The sequence below is a fragment of the Sturnira hondurensis genome, unplaced genomic scaffold (assembly GCF_014824575.4).
Source record: "Sturnira hondurensis isolate 20B ecotype Veracruz unplaced genomic scaffold, ASM1482457v3 Scaffold0003681, whole genome shotgun sequence".
NCBI classification, from domain to species: Eukaryota; Metazoa; Chordata; class Mammalia; order Chiroptera; family Phyllostomidae; genus Sturnira; species Sturnira hondurensis.
Window position 1 is genome coordinate 2,470,174 of NW_028076312.1, and position 22,710 is coordinate 2,492,883.

Below are 22,710 nucleotides of genomic sequence, written 5' to 3' on the forward strand. Positions count from 1 at the left end.
GCCTCTATTTTTACAAACATATCTGTGAAAATAGATTGGATCTTAGAAATTTTGCATTTTAAAATGTATGTTCAATTTTTTTCTATCTAAAGCAAAGATTTTTAAACAGAAAAGACTAACAATTAAAATATAAACATTAATTTTCTCCACTTTATGTTAAAAGTTATCAAATTTTTTAAATACAAAATTGTTTTGTTCTAGGAATAAAGTGCTGAAGTTTCTTAATATCTTAGTATACATGTTTTATTCAATTAAATTCAAAATTATTAACTGAGTACCTAATGGAATAGAAACTACTCAAAGTTGACTTGATGCCTTCCAGATTTTAATTATTTGTATGTTAAAGAATCACAACTTATCCATCCTGTTTCTCTATTTTTATTATGATAAAAAATGGACCTCCATTTTAAAGATGGAGTTCCATCTTCAGTTGTTCCAAGTGTATTATCACCCTTATATTTTTTTAATTTAATAGGGTTTGGAAATTGAATATTATGTTAAATAATAACTATAATTTAACTGAAGATTAAACACAACTTCTGACTTTAGCGGGGAAAAATATTACTTATTTAAACATTTTTAAAAAGCTTTATTAATGTTGTCATTAAGAACAATTATTTGTTTGTTTTTCATGATGTTGTACCTTTCCTGAGATTACTTGCATTGAAAATTCATAGAATATTCCATAAGTATATTTGAATTATAACTGCAGGGTGTATGGTTGATCCTATTTTTAATGAACATGTTAGTTCTCACAAGGACACACTGTCTAACCTATTAAGGATTATTCTTGACTACACAAATGCAAACTGACTAAGGCAATTATTTGGTTAATTATTTCTCCTAGTTGGAGGTATCCCGTGCTTAAATATAAAAGATGAGTCAATATTATGGGTATCAGTTTAGTTGATTTTGGTCTGGTCAGGCCTAGAAATGAATGACTATACTTATTTAAAAAGCAATACAAATTAGATAATAGTGAATTTGTATTTTTATCTAAAAATATGCTTTAGGAATATTTTAATATTGATGCAATATTTTTATAAGTTAATTCCCTCTGTGGTTATTTTATCAAATAATGGTAAGCCTGTTCTCTACACCAGGAACCATCAGTGGGAAAATGTAGCTCATGGGTCTTGGGCTTCTGTATTTTTTCCTCATTTAAGCATTAATAATTTTTTAAATAATTTTTTTATGTAATTCTTGTTCAAGTACAGCTTTCTGTCTTGTATTCCCAACCCTGCCCGCCCCCCGCCCCATGCTCCCCACCTCCCTCCCATTTCCACCCCCCACCCTTAGTTATTGTCCATGTGTCCTTTATACTTGTTCATGTGAGTCCATCCCCTTTTCCCCTATGATTCTCTCCCCTCTCCCCTCTGGACCCTGTCAGCCTGTTCCGTAATTGAGTGTCATTGGTCATATTTGCTTGCTTGTTTGTTTTGTTTAGATCCCTGTTAATGGTGATATCATATGGTATTTGTCTTTCACCGCCTGGCTTATTTCACTCAGCATAATGCTTTCCAGTTCCATTCATGATGTTAAGCATTAATAATTTTTGAAAATTATTATACAAAAGGGAACTTATTATTTGTACTTGACATATAGATTTTCTTATTGATTATAAAAAGAGTCTACCCCTTATATTCCCTTTCTAAATGTTAACATTCATTTCTTCTTTATTATTTTGACTTTTTAGTAATTCTTATTTAGGTCTCCTCTTACATTATTACAACTTTGGATATCACAAATAGATATGTTACTGCATAGAAGTACACAGTGAAGAAAAGTTTTAATCATTTCTTTGTGACTACAACTAGTTAACATTGAGAAAGACAGGAAGTAGAGATGGAGTAACAAATTGTTTTTTTTTCCATTTTAATGTTAAAACTGCCAAGAAAATTATTTTGATTTCAGATCTAAGAAATTAAAATTTTTGATATTTTTATGTAACTTTATATATGCTATTATATTCAGTTGGCCAAACCACTTTTAAAAATATTCTTATATAATCCATGTATCCCTCTGATGGTTCTCATTCAAACGATTTAATTGTTTTGCAGAAATTCTGTTATTTAATGTTGTACTTTAATTAAACTCTACCTGCTGTATACTTTCCTAGTGTACAGATCCTGTACAGATATTATGATTATATTTCCCTGGAAGAGAGAATGGGCTATGGCTAAAATAAATATTTTCTATTACTTTAGAGATATAAATCTTTGACACTCACACTACTTAATAATATAGACAAATTAAAGTGTGCTTAATACACCCTAGTACTTTGCCTTTGAAAACTAATTCTCAAATAACCACCTTAGAAAATTAATTCTTAAATCAATCTGAACTTCGGGAACATGAGAAAATACTTTTTAATTTTTTTGTTTTTAGTTTCAGAATTAATTAGATGATATTAAAGCTACAAAGAACCTCCAATTGACTTAGTCTAATCTTCTGAAGTACAAATGAGGCAACTAAAACCCCAAAATTTGAAGAGCTTCTCAAAGTCTTGAGAAGTTGAGGACATCATTCGAATAAAATATTATTATGTATCTTCTTTCAATGATTTTCTTTTTTCTTTGATTGTATTTTTATCCATTACCACTCAGTCCCCTTATACCTTCTCCCCCGCATGATCACCACACTTCTGTCCATGTCCATGAATCCTTTTTCCTCAAACCCTCCAATATTCAAAGCTTTTTAATGCGAACAAATTAATTTTACAACAGTGTAAACACCTTGAAACAGAATACATGTACAACTCATCTTCACATAATGAAAGCTGACAAAGTTGCTGAGTGGTGTGTAACATATAATAGGTGCTTGATAAATGTTCGTTGATTAAATGAAAGAATATATAACTGAATTAATCAATAGCTTGATTAAAATTGGATTAACCAAATTTTATTTATGGTGTGAATATTGTATGTCTTAATAAAGATTGAATGTGATTTTTCCCCAAAGGGCATTTGGGTACCTGAAGGAGAAACAGTGAAGATTCCTGTGGCCATTAAGATTCTTAATGAAACGACTGGTCCCAAAGCCAACGTGGAGTTCATGGATGTGAGTACAGACAGAGGCAATCACATTTATCTGTAATTGATAGAGTGCTTTTAGAATTTGAAAAGAAGGACTACTACTACTCTACTACTTACCAGGTTTCTTTTTTGAAAAATGTATAATCTTACCAAAAATAAAGATTTGAGACAAGGTCAGTCAACTTTTGCTTAGAAGACCAATATGCTTTTTTGTGTGAAGTGGTCTCTGTGGCAACTACGCAACTCTCTCCTTTTGGTAGACATGCAGCAGACCCAATTAAAACCAAACAAAACCCAGGAATGAGCATGAGTTTGTTCCAGTAAAACTTTATTCACACAAACAATCTGAAGGGCAGATCTCGGACCAAACCCTGCCCTTAAAGGGTCATGTGTGTACTGATTGGGTGAACTGCTTTTGGATGTTGTGATGATCATTTGAAAAATGGCTCAGGCTGCTGGATTTTATTCTTGCTATGAACATTTCATTGAAAATATGAATAAATAATAACTAATGTAGTAAGTTAGTCTCTATTAAATTAGGAACCTAGCTAAGTCAGATAATTATCCATTGAAATATACTTTTTTTCCATTCAAGTTCAGAAGACAAGATCTTACAGGGAAAAATACTCTATAAAATAATAAGAGAGCTCTGAAGAATAAAAGTACTTTATGACATCAATCTGAACTTAAATATTTCCCTAGAAAAAATTGTACACTGAGGTGTTCAGCAAATTTCAGAAGGTAAGAGACACGAGAGTCTGTACATAGCCTGCTGCTATGTTTCCCAGATTCAACTCATGCTATCTGGCCAGGGGTCTCTTATCAAAGACCCATCTTTCTTTACCTTTTAGAATAATGCCTCCAGTAATAAGAATGGTTTTGATTTTCAAATAACCATATAAAATAATGCAAACATATATACTTTGATTTCTTTCTTTTTTAAAAGATGGATTGGTCTCTATTTCTACCCAGCTTCTCTTATAAACTCTTATGTAAGTTTAAAGGAGCTCCTTTTGTGACTCTAGGAAGTTTTGTCTAGGTATAATACTGGCCATTTTATATAGGGCTGCTTTTAGTTTAATTTATTAGTAGTAATTATAGGGCCGATAATGAGCTAACGTGAACCTGTTGCTCTGGTTGGCTAGCACCTTGTCCTTCAGTTACTAAATAGGTTACATACTGCTCTTCTTGCATATCTGCCAACACCTGTCTAGCAGTCATTGGGAAGAGCAACTAAATAATGCTTTCTTCTGTGAGTCTGTAAAAGTTCTGATACTCTACAGCTCCATGTCCTGGCTCATGTATTAAAATCTAAAACTGAAGCCTTTTTTCGGTGATATGGCAATCAATCTGATACTGCTATACATTTGTGAAGAGGATTTTCAAAGAGAATAAAAACAAGAAAGAAAATGATCATGTGTGAAAACAGAGTGGGTTAGTGTGTAAAGCTAACAGAAAAAAAAAAGACCTTACCCAGCACGGACCACAGCCGGAAGCTGAAACTCACAAGAATGCTAATGATCTCTGCTGGAAGCTCGGACAGTCATTTTTGTCATATTTCCATGGAAACAGACTGACAGAAAGGGGTTAAGAGGCTACAAAATAATCACCTAAGAAAGAAGCTCTAAAAACCTCATCATGTGTTTGAATGATTATTTGAGAGCTGCTAACCCCATCCATTCCTTTTTTTCCTGATCTGAGGTCTATTCCCATGGAAACATGAGTGGGGATGGTAGCTTTGAGTCTTAGGTTTCTGTTGGATTTTTTTACTGCCTTTCTTGTTCCTATTTTGTTTTCTTTTTCTTTTTTGCTGTTGTTCTGTTACAGTTGTCCCCATTCCTCACCCCTGCCCCGCCTTTACTCTCTCTTGCCCCATTCAATGCCCCCTCCCAAAGACCTGTGATTGAGCCATGAAAGGGGTGACTTTCCTAGATGGTTATCAGTGCTGACTAACAAACTCCAAGGAGTCTGTTTTTTCAAAGTTTGAATAAACTAAGGAAAATGTTTTGATTATGCCTGTTGAACATTGTGGATAGATGCTGAAGGCTTAACAGATCCATGCACTGCTATTGGCAGAATGTGAATAAGTAACAAGCAGAAATGCTTCCTCTCATTTTCATGGCTTGTTTAAAAACATCAGAAGGATAGTATAATGATGATGAAAACACAGTTGATCTGGCAAAATTAATGGTGAATTTAGTATTTTACATAGCCTGGTAAAATTTTAAGGAAAACATATACCTACATTTATTTTTTAAAATATTTTATTTATTTATTTTTAGAGAGAGGGGAAGGGAAGGAGAAAGAGTGGGAAAGAAACATCAATGTGTGGTTGCCTCTCATGTGTCCCCAACTGGGGACTTGGCCTGCAACCCAGGCATGTGCCCTGACTGGGAATCGAACCGGTGACCCTTTGTTTCACAGGCCCATGCTCAATCCACTGAGCTACACCAGCCAGGAACATATGCCTACATTTCATACCTACATTTTAATTTCATCTCTTATGTTTGTAGATCATTATAAAAATTTGAACAACATATAGAAGCACAATAAGAAAGTTTTGTATAAGCAAAATTATATTGATTTGTACCAAAGGATTGACTTGGATTTGCAAATATTCCCAGGTTTATTAAGTTAAAAGTCATAGGGCTGGCATATGTCTTAGTATAGATTCCTCCAGAAGCAGAAACTGAAGCTGAGACAGGATTTGAGTGAAAGTTTAATTTGGAGGTGAAGGACTCATAGTAGGAGAGTCTGGAAAAGAGACAGGGGAGCCCCTAAAGCCAGCTGCCGTCATGAGTGACTGCGCTTCCTTTCCATTGAAGACACTCTGACAGCCAGTATAGGACAGACACCTCAGAGTTTCCCTACTCAGGGTTCTGGGAGCTGATGAGAAGACTCCTGCTTCCAGTCATTGGTGGAGGGCTAATGGGAGAGAAGGGTGCTTATTCTCCTGCATGTTTTGCCTGTGAAGGTTGGCAAGATAGGCTTCAGTGGCAAGAGCCACTGGTCAAGGAAAGGCACGTAGAAGTCAGCTAGCACAGCCCTATGGCAGAGCATTCCAAAGATAACTTTTAAACTCAGAACCACAACCATGGAACCTGTCTCTTTTGCAAAGTAGTGCATGTGGGTATTTGTGTTTCTATGCATGTGTTTTACACCATTTCATAGAAGGAAAATAAAGCTTCCCAAAACAATGAAAACTGCATATCCTAATTAAGCACCTCTCCCCAAACTTCACACTTAAGATAAAATATTCTAGATTTAATAGCCTCTACTACTCTTTTTATCAGATATCGCTGTGCTTCACTAGTTATTATAATTAATAAGACAAATGCAGCAACTTAAGACTGAAAACTCACTACATCTAACATTTCTATTGATATCCAAGGGCAAAGGAGAGGACTTTTTAATTTTCTTAGAATTTTTACTATAGGCAAAAATAAATAAGAAGCGATTTGTGTTCTATTCAATGCTACATTAAAAGCTTAAAAGAAGGAGAATTTGATCACAAGGCTATTACTCATCTCTCCTGAATATGTCTAATGGATTCATAATGACAGTAACAGCTTACTGCTAGTGGATGGCTGGTACCTTCTGCAGTCTCAGAGAGGAAGATCACACTGAGCAGCATTAAGAAAATTGCTCTAAAGGACCACCTCTATAAGAAGAATGACTACATCTATGCAGATGCCTACTCTATTTCAAATAACACCATTTCCTTGGGGAAATGCTTTGTTTTGTTTTGTCTTTTATTTTATCCATCAAATGGTGCGGAACACATCCCTGAAAATGCGGGTGTTGAACAGGATTTCTGGAATCGGGGTCTATGATCTCAAATCAGGCAGGCTCCAATGTTTCTCTGAGTTTCCACCACTGTTCTTTTTCTTTTTTTTTCCCCCCTGATATTTAAGTCCACTGTCACTTAACATAATTATATTTGCCTTGAGAGAGCATATGTTCTTAATTATTTTAAATTAATCTGGTTTCTTCAAAATTAATATGGAGATAAAAGAAGCTCTGTGATGATCCTACATTTCAGTGGCTTATCCATAATAGTTCAACTTAGCTGAATCTTCTTGGCTTTAGTTTCATTCTTCCTGACAAATCAACCACAGAGCTCACAGTGAGGTGCTGCAAGGAAATACATTTCAAACCACCCAGCCCTATTGTGTAAGTGATTTTCCGATTGAAAGGAGAGTAACTTCTTTCCTTTACCTTTTACAATAGGACATTCTATCTTACACAACTGTCATTTTGCTATTTTCTGAAGAAATTTCCATGTGAATTTTGTTTCTGTTTCTCTTTTCTATGTCGCCTTTTTTATAGTCAATGTCTTAACTGGAGTTGTTTCAGTCTAATTGATGTCATGTTAGTGGGGTGAAAAAACAGAATTTGTAGGCAGAGTCTATGTATTCTCTCATATTTCAGCTGACTTACCACAAAAGGATTTCAAAAGACATTTTGTTTTACATTACAATATTTTCATGCATGTAGCTTCTCACAGTTAACAGTAACTCTTATCTAGATCCTGTGGCACAGTAAAAATAGATTTTTATAAATTCATATGTTAATCAAATTATGTTTTAGGCTTATTAGAATTTTCTCATTTATAGACATGAATATAGCTCATCAATTTCAGAGGTAAAATATGCAAAATTATTTTTAAGGCCCACCACTTAGATGTCACAGGATTCTACACTGCTTGCATGATCATGAAAGTTAACTCTATGCTGCAGAAAGGAAGAAGGAGCTCCTACCTTTTGCAACATCATGGATGGAACTGGAGAGCATTATGTTGAACAAAATAAGCCAGGCGGTGAAAGACAAATACCATATGATATCACCGTTAACAGGAATCTAAACAACAAAACAAACAAGCAAGCAAAATATGAACAATGACACTCAAATACGGAACAGGATGACAGGGTCCAGAGAGGAGAGGGGAGAGAATCATAGGGGAAAAGGGGAGGGACTCACATGAATAAGTATAAAGGGCAATAATTAAGGTAGGGGGCAGAAATGGGAGGGAGGTGGGGAGCACTGGGAGGGCAGGGCAGGGAATATAAAACAGAAAACTGTACTTGAATAAGAACTAAATAAATAAATCAATCAATAAATAAAATGAAAGTTAACTAATCTTTGTTTTCTTTAAAAAATGAATGTAAAGTAGTTAAGAAAAGTTTTGGATAGTTTCTTTACTTATAAAAATAAAACAAGTCTTCAGAAAGAGAATATATAAACTCCATTAGAAACAGAATTTTGAGCCTTTTCAAGACCTACTAAAATGAAAAGAAAAAAAGTCCTCATTACGTAAGTGAGTTGTTTCTTTTATCATGCATTTCGTTGTCCCTTGTACCCATCCTGTTATTATTGTATGCAGCTTGGTTGGAAATGACAGCACACCTGAAATCCCTGTTTCAAACACCCCCGTCTACACTGCTCAGCCCCTCCAGGTATTTTTCTGTAGTACTTACATGAACGTTTTATTCTCTTAGATATCTCCCATTCATTGACTGGCTCCCGTTTCCTACTATGCCTCAGCTGCCAGTCACTTAGCCTCACATCCCTCCACAGACAGCTTCTATTCATGGTCCATCATTACAATGTCATTATTACAAAAATCTCCAACTTTCTTGCTTTTCAATATTAAGCTGACAGTAAGCAATTGTAGAAATATTGAAATGTCTCAGTGCCATTTTCTTTATCTCCTTTCAATCTACACATTTTCCCCGAGATCATCTCACTAGATTATCAAATTCCATCTCTAGTCTATTGATGCAGCTGACCTCATCGGTGTCCTTGGTATCACCCAGTTGGAATTGCAGGGACATTTTAGGTTTAACACATTCAGAATGTATCTCTTCATCTTCTCTTTTAAATCACTCCTGAATTCAATCTTACCCATTTAAATAATTTGTATATCCATCCATGCTATTTGTCCCTAATAGAAATTTGGGATTTATTGTTGAATGTGACAACTCAGACTTTCAAGTTGCATTTCCAATTCAATAGCAAATAAATGCTTTGAGTCTATGCCCTAAACACATTTGGAGAACTGCTTCTCCTTTTTTTCAAATATTCCATTGCCACCACCTAATCAAGACCATCAACATTTTCAGTTTAAATTGAGTATAGCTTCCAATTTTCAACAGAAAGCATGAGTAAAACCTTTTAGTATCTTTATGAAGTAAAATACTAGATCCTTGGCTTCTAAAGCTCCTAGTTACTTTCCCAGTCTTCTTTCTCTTCACTTGCTTTCTGCTCCTCTCCCAAGCCATGCCAGCCATTCATTGTCTCTCCTCTAATGTCCTTTCCCCAATTCCTCCCAATGGACTCTTAGTTATCCTTCTTTTCTCAGATGAAGTATACTTCCCCAAAGATACCTGTCCTGAGCTCTTAATCTCAACTGTAACCTACTAACGGTGCTCAGGAATTTCCCTTTGTGCATCCATCATGATTGGCTATGATATGTTTATGCATTCTGGTTTTATTGTAGAACCACACTCTCCACCACTAGCTTAGAGGGTCCCTAATGACAGGGGCTCTCTGTGAGCTCCAGCACTGTGTAGTGGATGGCAAGCACAATAGTGTATGCATGAGGAAATAATAAATGCTTGGTTAATTGACTGGATGGTTTTATTTTTCTATTTTTAAGCGAGCTTTATTATTCCTCCTTTAAGTCTCTCCTGTTCCAGTCTAATGGCCATTTTAATATCCCCTCCATAGTCCTATCTTTGTCATATGATACTTGTGTCAATTCCCATAGGTATTTTTATTGCTCATCCCTGATTTAGTTATACAAACTCAATTTCGTGGCTGTCTCAAATCCAGAGCACCAACATATCACCTAGGAATAGACATTCCTTATTGACTCTGTAAGTCTCAATGTATCCTCTGAATGTCTTTTGAGAAGGAAAACCCCTTTTGGAGTTTCTATGCCTGTAGGAGGCCAGTAACCTCCTGTAGCGGGGACCCTCCAAATAATTTTTTATGAATGCTTTCATTATACAGGGTCCAGCACAAATAATACCCCTTTTATTATAAAATCATAAGAATGTAATTCTGTAACATAACAGTATCACACTCAAGCACACCATATGACATTTTAGGTGAAGTGTTCAAATTAAAACGATAAATTATTATACTCACATTATCACCCTACCAACCGCACTCAAGCTGGCCTTACTTCTGCTGGACCCTATACAAGGGATGGTAGTATTAGGTTTTATTTTTAGCCTTTAATCTTGAGCTCCGAGAATCTAATGTAGCGATTTTGGGTGTTTGCTTCTCCATGACAATCTATTATTAGACTATCTCTTCCCATCCTTGCCTCTTGCCTATTTACTTGTATTTCAATAAGAATAAGGGTGCAAAGATGGAATCCTATATAAAAACAGAAAAAATAATTTTATTTTTATCACAGATTTTGGTAGGAGGAAATAAAAGTAATTGACTACACTTTATTACAAATCATCACAAGTAACAGTTACCTGAATTTATAGATATCCTAAAACTTGAGCTTTAAATATTATCTTAAGGGTTACTAAAAACTTGAAAATAGGCAAAATAATTGACAAGTTTTGCATTCGAACAGGCTTGATTTCCCACCTTGAAGCACCTAAAAGAGACTACCCAATCCAAAACAAGTTTTGCTGTAAACTCTCTGACTGCTTTCATGTCTCCAAAAGCATTTCTTGAATTTGTGTGAGTAATAGGACATTTTCCAAGAGTAATTAGTCTACTGTCCCAACACTTAAATTTGGTGAATGGATGTGATCAGTCCATTAAAGGCATTGTTCTCCATGTTGTAGGTCTTTGCCAGCTTTCTCGACTCTACCATTTGATAAATGTCACCCATGGATGAAAGAGGCATTGCTCTGTCGCCATAAGCTAGAAGAGAATTACACTGACCATGTGTAGTTTCTGACTCCAGTCTGAATGGTGTTTACTAACTGTGATGGCTTAGGAACAAGCCCCTACTCATTTTGACTGCACCAGTATGAATAATTGCTTATAATATGCAGATTATTCATAAAATTCATGTGAAAGCCCACAGAGCAAGCAAGGACCAGGACATAGAATTTCCAGATAATCAGCAAACTATTTTTGATGTATCAAACCTTATTATAGATGGTTTTGTTAATGCTCCATTTATAAATTTAAAAATATAAAATGTTGTTTCTGTGGGATGAAGGGATCATAGAATAAAGTTCTAGTTTGCATTATGTGGCATAAAGTGATTTTAGTTATTTAGACAGCAATAATTTGGTTCAAGAAATAAAGTCTTAAGATGATGTGCTATTTTAAATAGTATCCACACACATATGTATATGTATATCTGCATAATAGAGTGAATATATATTAATTTCACGTATATTATTATTATTATTATTATATAATATTTTGTGTATATATATTCACTGCACTGTGGTATATGGATAAGTGGTAGATATAACACCATCATGTTTTTTAATATACCTTTGCAAATTTAATTAAGCCACTATTAGGTAATCATCTATTAGAATTAGCAAATGGTTGGCATTACTAGAAATAATAATACAAAAGTGACTACTTCACAAGAACATCTCAAACTTTTCCTTATCAGTTTGCAAAGTGACCAAAAGAATTTCACATTCTACCTCACACCACTGCTATATTAGATAGCAGGTTTGCATCTATAATTTGGGAAGCAGCAGAGGGTGCCCCAAAATAAACAAATCGACAAAATAATCTGTGAATTGTTACTCTGTCAGCACTGCCTCCACACCATCCATCCTCACCCTTAAATTCACGGCCATAGTACAAGGTCCCTCTGACTTATATGGCTACAGATCGGCCTCAGATTGCTAGAGATCTTCAGGTGTAGTGGAAGCCCACATTTGGAAACAGGAGGCAGCAATCCTGGATCACACATGGCGGTTTCCACCTAAATTACAGGTACTACTCACGCAAGGGCGAGTTTGATACTGTTTTGTGTGCACTCCCTCCCCTTTAGTTGACTGCCGCAGCTGACCTGGGCAACACGCAAAGGTGAGTCGGGATAAAAACTTTAACTCGGTGACAAAGCAGAACCAGCATGAGAAGGGATCCAACTAGTGTGTCCTTCTTGATTGTGTTTTCCACGAATCAACTGTTAATAGCAGGAATATTTTCAAAACATACTTTCTACCACCTCATATGTAAAAATAGATCAAAATGACAAATTATAAAGTAAAGAAAGAAATTAATTTTGGCATCTAGACTGAGGTAAAAGAAAGTCTAAGCATGAGTATTGATGTCTATTTTGTGAGGAGAATGAAGAGTACAGATAGTATTTAAATCATTATTCTCATTCCAAAGGCAGTAAAGCAAAACAGAGCCTGGGTTTTGATAGAAATGTCTGCAGCACCAACGTCTACTGGATTCTCACACCATTCCTCTCCTCCTCCAAAGGATCCCAGCATCCAAGTGAGAGGCAGGTTCCATGGTAGTAAAACAAGTAGTTTCTTTATGAAGTTTTATTTCTTCTGAGTTTCTGAGATGGCCTGTTGCATTCACTGAATTCAAGCTTTGCTCAAGAGATAGTCTTGCTCTTCAAAGTCCTGTCTATAACCTCATAATTTTCTTCTTATTTATTCTTGCTTCATATGACATTTTATGTCACTCATTCTTGTCCTCAGATTAGAAAATCAAACTAAGTGTGTATGACTTTCTACCAGACAAAAATCCTCTGATTTATACAAACAAAAATAATTACTATTCAATGTATTGCATAAATATTTAAAACTCATAATTAGCAGTTTACATAGTAGTATTACTATAGCTATACTTCTTTTAGCCTGTTAAAACAATACATTGTAATATGCATGCTACACAAACAGCTTAATTGTTTCTTTGATTTTTCAAAAAATATATTAAGACATTCTTTGTAACATTTGTAAATGTTGCTGTAGCTCCTAAAAGGGCGTGTTTCTAATGCTCATATTTTAAAGTTCCGCACAGTGTGATTAGAAATAAGAATAAACAGCCCTGGTTGGTGTAGCTCAGTGGGTTGAGTGTGGGCCTGTGAGCCAAAGGACCATGGTTCGATCCCCAGTCAGGGAACATGCCTGGGTTGTGGGCCAGTTCCCAGCAGGGAGCACAGGAGAGGCAACCATACATTAACATTTCTCTCCCTCTCTCCTTCCCTTCCCCTTTAAAGATAAATAAACAAAATCTTTTAAAAAATAAGAATAAATGCCTCTGAGGTAGTCAAATTATGAGACCAGTTCATCACAGAAAATAAGCAAGCAGTTAAGGCTCTTTATCTCAAAACTAAAAAGCTTAGGGTTTCCCACAGTGATCCCTGACTCAGCAGCTTTATCTAGGGTTTTGATCCACTTACAAATTTAACCCAACCTCTCTGAACCTAAATGCTCAATTACCTGTTAAATAATTAGAAACAGTAAGCAGACCTCTGCATACTTTCCATGAGCTCCCTGAGTCCCTCAGCTCGTTGAAGCCAGGAATTTGACGGGATACTGGTCACCTGATACTGGGCCAGCAGCTAATAATAGCAGGAAATGCGGTTTAGCTGGGTGAGAAAGTTAACTTGGAGAAAATGAAAATGAAACATTTGGGGTTTGTGGTCAGAAATAAATTTCCCTTTTTTATTTGTTTCCTGGTAAGAAAATAGGCAAGGGAGCCAGTTATTTTTTTTGTTTGTTTCTTTCTTTTTTTTCTTTCGACAATTAATGATTAAGATCTGGGGCCGTTTGATTTGAGTCATACTCACTGTAATTTTCTTGTATCCCCATAATCGAAATTTAGTGAATCGGGAATATGTTTGGTATAATGCATACAAACAATAGGTGAATCTGACCAGTAAGTTAAAAATTGTCAGCTCTAGCGTGAGCCAAATTAAGCGTAGGAAACATGTGAGAGCTTTCTGGAAGGACTGCAGATACAAGGGGTTTGATTAAAAAGCCAGAAGAGGTTTTTGTTCCTGTGATTAAAGCAATGAGCCAAGTTCCTTTCAAGTGATAAATTAATTTTAAAGTGTGGAACACTCATTCACTTAATGAAAAGTGTTACTATTTTCTCATTGAGGGAAAAGTATTTTATTCTGCTGTAGAGGTGTTTTAAACTACATCTCTTGTTTTTCACAATGTTGATTTTAAAAGAGTGAATTTCAGCCCACGTTACTCCCTTTTCTCTAATGCTTTACTAAATGTAGAATGCAGGTACTAAGGAATAACAGGTAATACCTGTGCGGTATTCTAGCATCTCCAACAAGGTCATCGTTTGACATATGCACTGGTTCGCAGTGCCTGCGGCATCATGGATGTGCATGAGACAAAGTCACATGGAATACCGAGCCCTGTGGAGGAAAAGGGATGGCACAGCTACTCCCTCAAGGGGAGAGCACCCCAACTCTTGCCTAGACAGGCTTTTATTGTTTTATTTGTACAGGAGTTCAGGTACAACTTATTAATTATTGTCAGGCGGTAAACAGTAGATAGCATACAGAGAACTATTAGGGCTTCTTCTAAGTCAGGGTCTATCAGCTAAAAGGCTACAGAACTTTGGGAAAACAAACTCATTTTCTGCCTGGGCCTTTATCACTTAACTAAGAGCATTCTTAGCAAAGCAGGTTTCACAGGATTTCACATATCCTTTCTCAGGCCTGATCACCCGGGGAGTCCTCCATTCCCAGCACAAGGCTGCACCACCCTCTGTCATTGTTTCAGGCTTAAATCAGGCAGAGGAGGTGGGTAGCCAAGGAATTCTCGGAAACTTCTCGCAGACAGTCTGAGGACTCGAGCTTTGTCAAAGCCAGGGGGTGAGGGTCCATCACCCCCTCTTTGCTTCAGCCCCGTGAGTTTTTCCTTGAGGGCCTCCCAAGTGATTGTGTCTGGCTCAGGTTGCCCCCCCTCTGAAGGGTCTTACCCATCACTGACTAATCGACCAAGAGTTGGGGGCCAGAGATAGATGGAGCAGAAGCAGTGTTCCTGCCAGGGAGATAAGTTTTGTCTCCTTAGTGGCTTAAGGTCCGAAGGTCGTTCACTCAGCCTTAGCCATGGGGGGTTTACAGCTCCTGAAACCAGGCAGGGCGGTTCCCAACAATGGCTGACTGCTGGGTAATAGCTAGTACACACATTGTGACTCCCCCAAACCCAGGTATTGAATAGTGAGTTTTCAGGAAACACGTGTTTTTAGTGTGGAAGGGTGGGTAAAATATGTTTATTTATTTATCATTGGACTTTCACGGAGTGCTTACTGTGTACAAAGACCCAGGCTGCATGTGTGCTCTGAGGATGGTAAAGATAACGAGTGTGGCCCAGGCTTAGCCTTCCTGAAACTTGTTAGTGTCATATCAAATTGAAAACAGTGAAGAGCATTCCATCAGGTTGAACAGAGAAAGTATGATAGGAGGAAAGAAAATAGAATCAATAATTTCGGCTTTCAGGGATTTTTAAACTCTGCACCAGTGCAGGAATACCAAAATTATTTGGCCTTCCAATGTATTTGGATGCATTTATCTAAAATACATGCATTTATTAAATAAATTGACCCTTGTTTCAGCTTGTCATCTTCATTTTATTTTTTCCATGTATGTGTGTGTATGTACACACACGTATGTATTTTTTAGCCATCTTATATGTGTGTGTGGTTTTTGCTTGTTTAGTTTTTGGAAACAGCTTTAAATAAGGAGAGGGTAAATGAATAATGCAAATATTTTCATATAATTTATTTAACACTAATTTCCTCAAAGTATGATATTAAAGTTTAATATAGTTTTAAGATGTAGGTGCTCATTTCTTATTTTAAATGCTGAAACTTCTTGTTTTTAATATATTTATTTTTGAAATACTTATAAATATCTCATTTGAAAATAATAACTTATTCTCATTTAATGTAATTATTACTTTGGGGGTTAATTTATTAAGGATTTCTGGTCATAAATGCTCACCCAAAGGAGTGACATAAATTCTCTTTTATATTGTTGGGTTGTAGGTGTGAATATATTTTGAAAAAGCCTCTGTCCTTTTTTATACAATAAAATCAAAATTCTTAAATACTGTTCATGACAATATTTTTAGTTTATATTTTTGAGAGCTATGAATAACATCAACAGGTTCATTAAACATAAATCAACTCTTCTGCTTGGTGATCTAATGGTCATTGAAAGTAACTAAAGAAAAAACAGTGCCATTTCAAAACAACATTTGTTTTTCTTCTCAACTGGCTGATATTATCTTGTAATATCTATGTATCTCTTTAATAAGTAGTAAATCTGTACTTAAGTACTTCATGGACATGCTATTAATAACATTAATAGCATTAATAGCTCCAAATTAATAAGAAATAACATTCCTCATAATAACATTCCTTAAATAACAAATGTATAAGAAATACATTAATAGCTACAAATTAATAAGAAATAACATTCCTATTTACAAATGGAAATTAAGATATTTATAAACAATATATATATAATTGTTCTAGCTGGGTTTTCTAACTGAAAATAAATTAAAGGACTTTCCTAATAAGGCATAAAGTCTTTTCACTCTCCTGAAGTGAACAGAATTGTTGTCAAATCAATGCTTTATCTCTTGTTGTTCACAGGAACCTACCATCTGCTTCTAAGATTGTAAACTCTTTAAAAACTTCACAAAAAGAGGAATTCTATTTTTACATTTTAATATTTTAATGAAAATGTTATAAATACTAATTAGGAGAACTCTTATGTAGAGGAAGTACTAAATTTAGACTCTTAGTTTAGAAGCTCTAGGTCAAAATTCTAGTTCTACTACCTATCATTTGGAAGCCCAGTGGGCAGCCTGGGGAATAGCTTTGTTTCTGCAAAATGAAATAATGAAAGATGACCAATCAAGTGTTGTTGAATATGCTAAATACTATTTCATCACTATAAAGTATTTATAAAATACTTTATAATGATAAAATAGTTTTCCTTTTTATAACTCCGACAGGTGTTAATCAACATAATAAATTAATAGTTATTAGACTGAAAATACCCAATGTATGTTAAATCACATGAAGTAATTCAGGATATTATTGGAAAATAACCTGTGTTCCTTCCGAATTTTTTCAGTGCTGTTCCCTTCGGGTGGCACGCTTCAGACCTGAGAATAAGCTAGGAAGGACAGTTGCAGTAACTGTCAGCCCTCTTATGGGGAAATCAACTCCAGGACCTGTACCAAGACTTTGTTTGCCTGACGGCAGGAGGCTGGGAATGCAGCAGGGCACGTGGTGCAGTAGATGGGCAGTGGGAGACAGTGCTCGTATTTTCCTAACGTGACCCACCACAAATCACTGTGAAGCCTGCAGAGACCCCCATCTCCACATATTTTTGCTAGTCTATTTACCGTAGGTAGAGCAATACACCACTTCCGACTATGAATGAAGATAATGTAAATTTAATTTTTATCTTATTACAAGGCTTATGTCCTTGACCAATTTTAATCAATCATTTCCTCCTTTTTCAATTTAGACTTTGATTAGCTTGAACTTCTTGAAACAATATCAGAAAAGCAGAAAAGAAACAGTGTATGTGCAATCTGTTAACTCTGATCCAGGTGTGTTAGAAAAGTTTTCTCCCATTTATCATGGCAATAAAGCAACAAAGACCATCCAGCTTTAAAGGATACTGTAGCACAGAGACTTGAATAATTAATGCCAACTTTTCACAATAAGGAAATGAAAGGCTATGCTTAAGAACTTCCTATTATTTAAGAATTTTCTCTGCATGTCTTCTTTTCCCATTAGCAATTCAAATAGATAGTGATGTTTCCATTTCTAAAGGGCAATGTATATGCCAGATTGTTATTATGTGGATAGTAAATGAACATTTTAAAGAATCTCTGTAAATATAAAAGATATTATTTTTAACACCTTAAATGAAACGTATTCCTAACCTAACCATCCGCTGTTAGTTCAAGGTTAACTGTCAGCCAATCAAGATCTGATGAAAAGACAGTTCTGATATGTAAGTCAACCAAGCAGTCTGCTTGAAAATATATATTTGCCAGCTAAGCCATTTTGGAAGCATGATTCCCTGTTATCTAACTGTCCTTTTGGTGATGAGATATTGCACTACAAGGTCTCTGTGCTGGGAGCCTGATAAGGCTGAGTGGGAACAGAAGCACACACCTAAACTATTTGACTTACAAATCAGCATTGGAGCATAAAACTTTCAGGGACAAAGGGCCTTGGAGGACTATAGAGTGATATTCATCATTTGGATTTCTTAGGAACATGTCAGTGTTTAAAAGGGAATAGTGGCTTAAATTCAAGGGAAAATACTTACAGGTAAGGATAAAATTAGTTTCACCATTTAAAAAGTCATATGAAAAAAAAAAGAATGTGAAGAATCTCAATTAAGATTTGGAAAATGTCCATGACCCACGATGAGCCTATATGTTGACTCAAATCATGTTTCTTTCTCTTAGGGCGTTGATTACTCCGTAACACTTTCCAGAGAGTAATAATATATTTCCATTTTATCACTGATAACTGACGTTTTAAATTTGCCATTGTGAGATCAACTGACCTATGTATTAGACTATAAGACCAGATCTACAGTTTGTCAAGGCAAAAACATAAAATGCTATAAACTAACAGATTACTTGAGAAAGTAGAAAGAGTGTTTTGGGGTTTTTGTTTTTAAGTAAATGTGGGACTCTGTAACGGTTCAATCAAAAAAGTAAATTAAACACAGCCACTTGAACAATAATGGTGATCTGATGTAACCCAAATAGCAAAAATACAGCTGGAACTAGGAAATTAAAGGTTTTGAGGATCCACGGAGACTTCTCTTATTTCAGCATCTACACAGCTTGTGTAAAGTGCCCCACTAGCTCCTAGTCTAGAGAGCAATGTTCAGGAAAAGAGATTTTCATTGGCCTCTCTTAAGCACAGGAATTGTTTATCCTTAAATCCAATGAGAGGGTAGAGTACCCTTGTTCTAAAGGGCTGCTGATGGCCCAGAGATTTTACCAAGTATATTAAGTAAACATGAAGATTCCTAAGGAGGGGAGGAGCTAGAGAGGGAACCCAATAGGTAATTGCTAAAAACAGTGTATACTATTTGGTTCAGCCAAAGAGATCAGAAGAAATTTTTATTTTATACTACATTGCCCAGTTTTTATTTTTCTTTTTTTGCTATTATTCACTTTTCTTTATGTAGTAAAAAAAATTGAATGGTCTTTTTCTCAATTATTTATTCATAGCTGTAGATGTAAATAAATAATATCTATATAAATATGTGAATATATATTCATCTAACATATATATAAAGTACATAACAGTACAAGCTTATAATGATTTTTTAAAAGTCCCTTGTCTTTCTGACTACTCCCGGGTCTTGTTTTCTGGAACTGACTTTATTAGCTATGTCTCCTGGTATTTACCTCCATGTTTCAAAAAATACGCTTGTATTGTCATCTCTCAATTTTAGATATACATGTAATCTATTGCCTTTCTAACATGGAAAGTGAAGATGTATCTAGCATTCTCAGATCTTTGACTATGCTTTTTCACTCTTATTACTTATACCCATTTATATCCAAATTTTAAAATATATTGATAATTTAGTTTTCCCATAATTATTAGTATGAATTTGGCTTATTGCTGATAATCATTTCACTAAGAAATATATAAGGTCACGTAGAAGTAACACGTGCTTGAGTTTGGTTGGTAAGGTAATAATATGGGTGTAATAATTTATAGTTTTAATTTGACCATTTCACCTAAAATGTCATATGGTGTGCTTGAGTGTGATATTGTCATGTTATGGAATTACATGCTTATAATTTTATAATAAAAAGAGGCATTATTTATGCTGGACCCCATATGTTTTGAGCATTATATATTATATTTAAGTCTTTCCAAACTTATAAAAATTATTTTATTTTCCACTAAGCCAAATGCTTCAAGAAATCTATCAGGTTTTTTTATTTTCTCTCTTAACTCCCTGAAGAATTTCCCTCTCCTGTTTGAATCTGGACTGGTAGTGTCAAGGTCAAAGACTCAGCTGTAACCCTGGGCCCTCTTTTTGTCATCTAGAATTTCCCTTTGCTTCCTACCTAGGTTAAATTTTCTAGCTCCTTGATACTGACACCATATCTTCCTTCCTCTTCATTTAGTGTATTATTTTAGTATTTTATCAAGAAACTGTTAACTTAAAAAGAGAGTTAACTATACTATCTAAGAAAATTCTGTCTATCCAGTACCCAAGGAGGGATTAATTTAAAGGGATCCAGACTTTGTTTCAGAAGATGTGGTTTGGCCACTGGAGAGTAGAGAAGTTCTTGGTTTAGCCAGGCTAGAGTTGGTTTGGAACTGGGCAATCAGAAGACATGCCCTGGAGTGCAGCCTGGGGAGGAAGCTTCTAGCAGCTTGTGGAATGGGTGGACCTGATGTGGGAGCCTGGGTGTGATCAGAGACTGAGGAAAGATTCACGAAAGGAATGTGACACCGGCAGCTGCATGCTAAGGGGGCACAGACAGTCTATGTGGGTGTTTGCTGGGGGGAGCCCGAGCATCTGCAGGGACAGGAGGCCTGCAGAGCAGGCAGCCAATGCACGACTCCAGTTTCCATGTCAAGAGGCTGTGTAAGTTCTTACCATACCCAGGGCTTCCAAGTCAGAGAGGACCAACTGGATCCGGGGCCCATGGCTGAGGAGGGCTCTACTGAATGTGCTTCTGTCCATGCTACTGACTTCCTTCAATGTGCCCCGATACCTACACACACCACCTCTCCTAATACATGCCAGAAATGGCAGGAAACCTCTTCCTTTTGCAGTGTCCCTTGAGACACAGCTATTTTCTTGTGTCCTCACAACTCTCTGAAGTCTCTTACACGGGCACAGATGCCATCCCTGAGAGTTGTGGCCTAATGACTTGATCACCTACCAAAGTCAGGGTTAAGGTTTCAATGTAAGCATATTGGGGGATGCACACTTTTAGTCTATAGCATCTGGTGAGTTCAGCTTTATGGTGAGCAGGGACCACTTGTTTGAGTTACTCATATAGAGCCATTTATCTTTTCAGAGAAAATATATCTATTGTTTGGAAAAATTATACACCTGGCCCTGAATTTTTGGACATAATTATAAATACTTCTGTTCACTATGTAAACAAAACAAACAAACAAAAACACATTTTTTCATAGTAAAGCTCCTACTCTCCCCCAGTCTCCACTGTGTCCGGAGTCCCTAAAGGTTGTACTTTTGGGGTTTAGTTTCTCCATTTGAAAACTTCTACTTTCCTTCTGGGATGGGGAGGAGCAGTCACATGCTTAGCATGAATAAGAAAAATATGAGTCTAATTATTTAACTATTATTCCTGTTTTTAGCCTCACCTCTTACTTTTACTGTCTGTAAAAGTAAATGTCTCCAGTTGTAAATGTCTCCAGAAACCACACATTGATGTTTCTCTCCCTCCCTTCCCCTCTCTCTAAAAATAAATAAATACAATCTTTAAAAAAAAGTTTTAAAAAAGAATCACTGATGTAATGTCTTTTCTTGAATCCCAGCATTACTTTGCCACTAAAAGCCCAAGGAACAGTTCAGCGGCCAACTTCAGTAGGTAGCCTACCCAAGACTATTCTAAGTCACGGGCATTTCAACAGTGACCGTGTATTAACAAAATTGCCAGAGTCGTTGTGTACTTAACCTGGTTTAACCTCACAGCACTCTGGAAAAATAGGTGTCTACAAGGAACTGACTTTTTTTTGTTTCAAATATGTCTTTATTTTTTAAAGAGACTTCACATTAGAATGCTAGACTTGTCAGCGATCTTTAACACTTGACAATGTTCTCACTAGATAATCTTGAACAGTCCTCACAACGTTTCTCTCAGTGCGGCTTCGCCCAGTGGTTTGACTATCCGTCTTTTCCAGGCAGGCCTCTGCCTGCAACTGTTAAGACAGATCAGTACCTTATTGTATGAAAAGTTCTATTGGAAAAATATTATACTTTTAAAATTCTCACTTTATTTGAATTATTCTTATTCTCAGAAAAAATTATGATAAGTTAGATTTCCCCAGGCTATAACTTAAACTACTTCCTAAACACATTATAAAAAAGGAAATCCTCCTTAAAAAGACAATAAGAGAAACTTCAACTTACATTGCAATAAAGTCTTTATAAACTGAGTATGTTCAAGCAGATTATATGACTGCCACCTTTTTTATATCTATCATATTTCAGTCTTGGATTGTACTGTTTTTGCTTTCAGTCACTTAACGAAGCTTGAGAATATGCAAAAGTGAAAACCATTTTTAAGTAATTTACCCATAAAAAGTACCAGAACCCTTTACCTAAGTTGTGATTATTTCTATTTTTGCATGGCTTTGGCCATTTCTGTGAATACAATAGATTTCTAATGTAAGGTTTCATGTCTGTTCCTGGCATAATGGAGGAGACAGTAATAAACATGAACAAACAAAATTTCTCAGCTGCATTGGTAGGCATTCTGTATAGGAGATCACAATGTTGCTAACAGAAAATTATTGCTTAACTTATTTTAAAGTGATTTATGTGACAGGATGTATTTCTTAGGAAAGATGTCTGAGATAGAATTAAGTATGCAAAATATTCTTTGGAAGTGCTCTTGGGATCCGTAGCTGGGGAGCTGGGGTGGAGGGTGAGGAGCTGGGCAGACATAAATCAGTTTTGCCTGATGCTGTC

The 22,710-nt window shown here is 35.8% G+C and overlaps 1 protein-coding gene across 3 annotated transcripts in view; it reads left to right on the forward strand.

The window, feature by feature from the left end:
- The window catches only part of ERBB4 (erb-b2 receptor tyrosine kinase 4), a 999,063-nt gene that overhangs the window by 786,767 nt on the left and 189,586 nt on the right, over positions 1 to 22,710 (forward strand). For all 3 annotated transcript variants that reach the window (XM_037042022.1, XM_037042020.1, XM_037042023.1), the window contains exon 19: positions 2,962 to 3,060. In XM_037042022.1, coding sequence (XP_036897917.1) covers positions 2,962 to 3,060 — 99 coding nt within the window. The remainder of the gene's footprint in view (positions 1 to 2,961; positions 3,061 to 22,710) is intronic.